Source organism: Gambusia affinis, linkage group LG01, assembly GCF_019740435.1.
Source record: "Gambusia affinis linkage group LG01, SWU_Gaff_1.0, whole genome shotgun sequence".
In the NCBI taxonomy this organism is placed as follows: domain Eukaryota; kingdom Metazoa; phylum Chordata; class Actinopteri; order Cyprinodontiformes; family Poeciliidae; genus Gambusia; species Gambusia affinis.
The window spans coordinates 41,852,800-41,858,926 of record NC_057868.1 but is presented as its reverse complement, the minus strand read 5'-3'; the positions used below and the strand labels follow the sequence as shown (position 1 = coordinate 41,858,926).

Here is a 6,127-nt window from a genome sequence, read left to right as displayed (position 1 = left end):
GAGAAAATGAGGCCAATTGTGAAAGTTGAGAAACTTTCAGAACATTTCAGATCAGCATAAACGTAATGCTTGAAATTAGTCATTTTAATATGTTTACATTACATTAACCTTAATAAACAGCTAATGGATGGATATGTGTTCATTTAAAAACAGGAAAAGATAAATTAAAAAAACGGAACCTTCATTGAAGTTGAAAATCACTAATTGTAAAATTTTGCTTCTTTTATGGACATGTTTTGTACATTTCTGTCAATTATTTACACAATTTAAAGCGAGGAGCTCTAATTTACCCAAGAGGAATAAAAAATATTAAATTATGGAGCCTAATTAGATTTTCCAGGCTTAGGTGTTCGTTAATTTGGACTACTTACGACTCCCTCTTGTTCCCTGAACGCATCAGCAGCTTCACAAACCGACAGGAAGCTTCGTGCGCGTCGGAGTAACCGCCGAGTGTTTTTTAAACTAGTGCGCGTGTTCAGTTTCTGTAGCTGTGTGCGCGCGCGCACGGATGTTTGAGAGGAAATCGGCCTCGAGCTTCCCGGCAGTTTATCAGCGCGTGCTCCCCCGCGTCGTTGATCTCAATTCTACAAATTCTTCCCCACGCGCTGTTTAAATATTCATGAGCTTCAATCTGATTGGCTGCTCAGTTCAAAACACTGAGCACACTGTGAGAAGCTGACTGGATGAGGAGCACGGGGTGGGCGTGGCCTCTGAAAAGCTATAAAGTGTGAGAGCAGGTCCAAAACCTGCTGCCAGCTCAGGACGGGATCATTTGGCTCTGGACGAGCAGAACCTTCCGGGTTTTGAAACTGACACATCGAAGCGGGTGAAACCCGAACCAAACCTTTTGGACCGATAAAATCCGAGGAGACACCATGGCTATGATCCGCTCGCAGTGAGCCAAACTCGGGGAGATGTTGGAGAAAAGGTCCGCGAATCCGAACTTGGAGGACAAACGACGCGGTAAGCGGGGGTTTTTCTTCTGACTTTGATATTTTATTAAGTGCTTTGAGGTTTCTGACCTGTAAATGTGCTATATAAATAAAGTTTACTTGCAATTCCTACTTTAAGATTCAAAACTGGTTCCGGAACATCTGGTTCTGGTCCAGTAATTCGTTTTTTTTATGACGTTTCATTTTCTTTTCTTTCTTTTTTTTCTTTTTTGGGCAGCGCCGAGGTGAAGTTGGCTTCTGATTGGTCACTTTAGTAAAGGACTATTTCACCGTCTTTAATGAAGCACCTTTGATCAGTTCCGGTTCGGCATCAAACATGGGCCGGATTGTAATTCATTCGCTAAAATTGTGAGGACCAAGAGATGGTTTCCGTTCTGTTTTTGGATCTGAACCGTTTTTCTGGTCTCCAGCAGCAGAAGTTGGATTGAACAGAACAAATATTATAAATGACGGATCTTTATATAAGCTTCACTGTATTTATAGAAAACATTAAGATGGAGTTTATTGTTTCATCTGTCGTTTTACACGATGTTTATTGCAGAATAACTTAGTTTCTTTAACTGGACTGAACCTTGAAGCATTTAACAGTTTTTCCTAAGTTATAATAAAATAGTCCAGGTATGTGTGTGTGTGTGTGTGTTGGGTTCTGATGTGGTTCTGTGTTCTGATCCAGGGAAGGAAGCCTTCACCCTGCGGTACCGCTGCGGCCCGCTGATCGGCAGCGGAGGCTTCGGTTCCGTGTTTTCGGGTCACAGACTCTCAGACGGACTTCCGGTCGCCATCAAGCAGATCTCCCGGGATCGGGTCCAGCAGTGGGCCAGACTGGTGAGGTTCACTTTCAGAACCAGAACCAGTTCAGTTTCCACCTGAACCCAGGCGGCTGCTGCCCTCTGGTGGACAGGGAGCAGAATGCAGAAGGGGGGGTTCCCACGGAAACCTGTGATGTCATTGTTCCATCAGTGGGTTTCCCCCAACGATGCACTGGTTCCTTAGCTTGGGAGCCCCCCCACACCCTGAGACCGGTTCTGATCCTTTCGGGCCGGTTCTGGTTCTGTAGTGAATGAAAGAGTTCCTTTGCTTTGTGTTTTTTTGTTGTTTTTTTTTTTAAACTCTTGCGTCTTCCTGTCCCGCAGCCCGGAGAGCTCGGGCCGGTTCCCATGGAGATCGCCCTGCTGCAGCGGCTCTGTGAGGTCGGAGGTCACGGTGGCGTGATCCGGATGCTGGACTGGTTCGAGGCGGAGGGGCGGGGCTTCCTGCTTGTGATGGAACGGCCGCCGCAGTGCCGGGATCTGTTCGACTTCATCACGGAGCGCGGCGCGTTGCCCGAACGCCTCGCTCTCAGGTGGGCCTGCGCTCGTCACCTTGGCAACGTGCCGCCGCCCCGGCCACGCTGATCTCTCGGCTCCGCCCCCCGCAGGTTCTTCAGGCAGACGGTGGAGGCGCTGCGGTTCGTTCACGCGCACGGCGTCGTGCACAGAGACGTGAAAGACGAGAACGTCCTGGTGGACACGCGGACGCTGGAGGTCAAGGTCATCGACTTCGGCTCCGGCGCGCTGCTGAAGGACGCCCCGTACGACGAGTTCGAAGGTAGGGAGCCGTGCGGTGGGCGGGGCCTAACGGTCAGTCGGTGGGCGGAGCCTCACATGTCACCTCCCTGCAGGTACGCGGGTCTACAGCCCACCTGAGTGGATCCAGTCGCGGTCGTACCGCGCCGAGCCGCTCACCGTCTGGTCGCTTGGCGTTCTGCTCTTTGACATGGTGTGCGGCGACATTCCGTTCGAGCGCGACCAGGAGATTGTCGATGCCACGCCCTTCTTCACTCGCCGCGTCTCTAAAGGTAACCGCCGGCCCACCGCACCCTGGTTGGTTGAGCGTCCATGGCCCTGACCATCTCCGCCCCTACCTGCAGAATGTCAGGCTCTGATTGGCTGGTGTTTGTCCCTGCGGCCGGAGGACCGCCCCTCGCTGGAGCAGATCCTGACGCACCCCTGGATGGAGGTGGGGGAGGAAGAGGACGAGGAAGAGGAGCGTAGCTCGCTGCCCAGCGCCTCGCTGTGAACCGGGTCGGAACGGAGCAGGAAGTAAAGTCACTTTACCTTCGCTGAGACGCTCCTCATCACTGATGATGAGTCTTTATTTATGGATTATTATTTCATCAGTTCCTGCTTCTCTTCCTCACCGCTTCAGGTGAGGAAGAGTGATGAAGAGGAGGAAAGCTGAACTGACAGATTTTTGCTTTTTTTTTTTTTTGTCTCATTAAAACTGATTTACGTTTCGCTGATTTCTGGACGTCGGTGTCGCTCGGTAAATACATGTGTATTCCTTCAAAGTGGCTCCGCTGCCACTTGGTTCTGTTTATTTACATTAAATAACAAGTTCTGGGTCAGAACCAAGATCCATGTTTGAATAAAAACATTTTCAGACTCTTTCAGTCACTTTGTTTCAAATTCAAAAAGACTTTATTAATCCCAAAGGGAAATGAAATGTTGTAGTAAATCATTCATTTAGATTCTTCAGTTATTGAAGATGCTGCTGGCAGGAAGAATCTCCTGTAGCAGTCTGTGCTACAGCGACTCTGGAGAAGCCTCTGACTGAAGACGCTCAGGGTTGGCCAGAACTTTATTGATTTTATGAAGAATCCTTCTTTGCATCATCATCACCAGAGGACCCACAGTCAGAACCTGAACAGAACCAGAACAGAACCAGCCTTCTTATTCAGGCTGTTGAGCCTCTTTAGCTCCTGGTTCTGGTGGTTCTGGTGGTTCTGACAGCAGATCCAAACCCTGAAGGATTTTCTCTTCCTCTGTGTCTGTGATCCAGATGAACATTCAGGTTTTTATCTTCTCCCATGATGGAAACGTTTATTGTCTTAAAATCTCAGCCATAAAATGCAGGAATTGATATTTATTTTGAATAAAGTCGTTACAGGGAAGCTTCATACATAATTATGAAATTAATATCTTTTTTTGTAGTAGTGAAATAGAAAGAGGTTTGGTTTAATTATGATTTTTAAACCTGTTTTCTTCTCAGACGAGCAGAAAACTGATGAATTTATTGTTACATTTTTGGTTCATAAAGTCACAATATTCATAGTTTCTTTTAAAAGGACATTTTAGTCCATCAGCCTTTTTATGTTTCAAATGTAGGGTTCTGTCCCTGAACCCTGATGTTACTTTGACTGAGCCACTCTTCACAGCGCGCTGAGTTCTGGACCGGAACCGAGTCTGAGCGCGAGGCGACGTTTTGAGAAGGAAGACATAAAGTCCTGCTCTCAGACTGGAAATGTGTGATCTGGAGTTATGGCAGAAAAATTCTCCCATAAGATCTGAGATCTGATCAATTTAAATCGCCTGAATCTGAACTTTTTTTGACTCAAACTCGTAGAAAGCTTCTCCCAATAATCAAGATAAGATGAAATAAAACATAAACAATTGTCTCTAGTTCTGTTCAAAATTTTTCCCAGCTGTAGAGTTTCTAATTTTACTATTTCCTTATTTACTAAACTTGCTTATTTTGCTTCTTGTGCCTGTTTATTATATTGGTTTTAATGGGATGATACAATTAAATATACTTTTTATCAGAAAATAAATGTTTATTTGAAATGTTCTGAAACATATTTGTTATAAATAGAAATCTTTTCAGCAGTTCTTTGGACCGAAGCTGCCGAAGGAGAACCAGGAAGTGTCTGACTCAGAGAGGTGTATTGCAAGGAGGTCTCACTCTGATGAATTATTTTTAGTGTGGGAGGACAGTCAGAGTTTACAAAAGTTTTACCCGAAAAAAGCAAATACTGGAGAAATAGAGGATGAAGGACGCAGTCAAACACCAGCGGAAGATGGTTTTGAATTTTCCAACAAAAGAAAATTTTCTGAAGGTATTATTGGTTCGGGAAAAGTTCTGGAGTCAGAAAGTAATATTGATGAGGAAGATGAAGACGAAGGTTGGACTGAAGATAGTTTTGCCAGTTCATTTTGCAAATCCCTTGGTCAGAGTCAACATAGGAAAGGTTATGGTGTGCAAAATGTTAAAAAATTTTTTCGAAAGTTACAAAGAATTTGAAGAATGTAAAAGTAGAAGATTTTTTTTCCTGACAGGAAACTTTTTCTCGTTCATGTGAGATCTCAGTTGAACAATAAAAGAAAAGGAGGATATAATGACGAAGAAGTTTACTGGTTAAAAAAGTTGATTGGAGGGCGTGCTGTGGTGGCATAGTGGACAGCGCAACCCACATTTGGAGGCCTTCAGTCCTCGACGCGGCCGTCGCGGGTTCGATTCCCAGACCCGGCGACATTTGCCGCAAGTCTTCCCCCCTCTCTCTCCCTCTTTCCTCTCAGCCTACTGTCATATAAGGGACACTAGAGCCACAAAAGACCCCTGGAGGGGGGGGAAAAAAGTTGAGTGGAAAACTTAAGCAAGAATTCAACAATAAGGATGAATTTGAAGTTTTTCTTGTACTGTTTTTTCTACCATCTTTGGTAATGAACCACTTCAGAGTTTCTACATTAAATCTGAATGGAGCCAGAGATGTGAAGAAGAGAATCAGTGTGTTTGAATTAATGTGTTTAAAACATAAATGTGTTGATGGTACAAGAAACAAACCGTGATTGTTTAAATGAGATCGGTTGATTTAACTGAATTATGTCCTTTTTGTGAAGAAGTAGAAACTATTTTTCACATTTTTCTTGAGTGTGAACGACTTTCACCATTGTTTTTCTTCTAACAAGAAAAACGATGGTGGGCTGCACAGTGGTGCAGTTGATAGAGCTGTCGCCTTGCAGCAAGAAGGTCCTGGGTTCGATTCCCGGCCCGGGGTCTTTCTGCATGGAGTTTGCATGTTCTCCCTGTGCATGGTGGGTTCTCTCCGGGTTCTCCGGCTTCCTCCCACAGTCCAAAAACATGACTGTCAGGTTAATTGGTCTCTCTAAATTCTCCCTAAGTGTGTGTGTGTGTGTGTGTGTGTGAATGGTTGTGTGTCCTGTGTGTCTCTGTGTTGCCCTGCGCGACAGACTGGCGACCTGTCCGGGGTGACCCCGTGACCCCGCCTCTTGCCTGGAACGTTAGCTGGGGAGGAACCAGCAACCCTCCTGACCCCATTAGGGACGAAGGGTGAACAGAAAATGGATGGATGGATGGATGAATGGATGTTTTATAAAAAATGTGGTGTTTATTGGTCT

General features: G+C 45.6%; 1 protein-coding gene across 1 annotated transcript; it reads left to right on the top strand.

Annotated features, from left to right (window-relative positions):
* Positions 1-682: 682 nt before the first annotated feature.
* Positions 683-3,376, top strand: pim2 (Pim-2 proto-oncogene, serine/threonine kinase). Its single transcript, XM_044139694.1, has 6 exons — positions 683-963; positions 1,627-1,778; positions 2,087-2,295; positions 2,371-2,540; positions 2,614-2,790; positions 2,863-3,376. Exons 1-6 carry the CDS (start codon positions 915-917, stop codon positions 3,009-3,011), a joined length of 906 nt encoding a protein of 301 aa, XP_043995629.1. The 5' UTR covers positions 683-914; the 3' UTR covers positions 3,012-3,376.
* Positions 3,377-6,127: the final 2,751 nt, after the last annotated feature.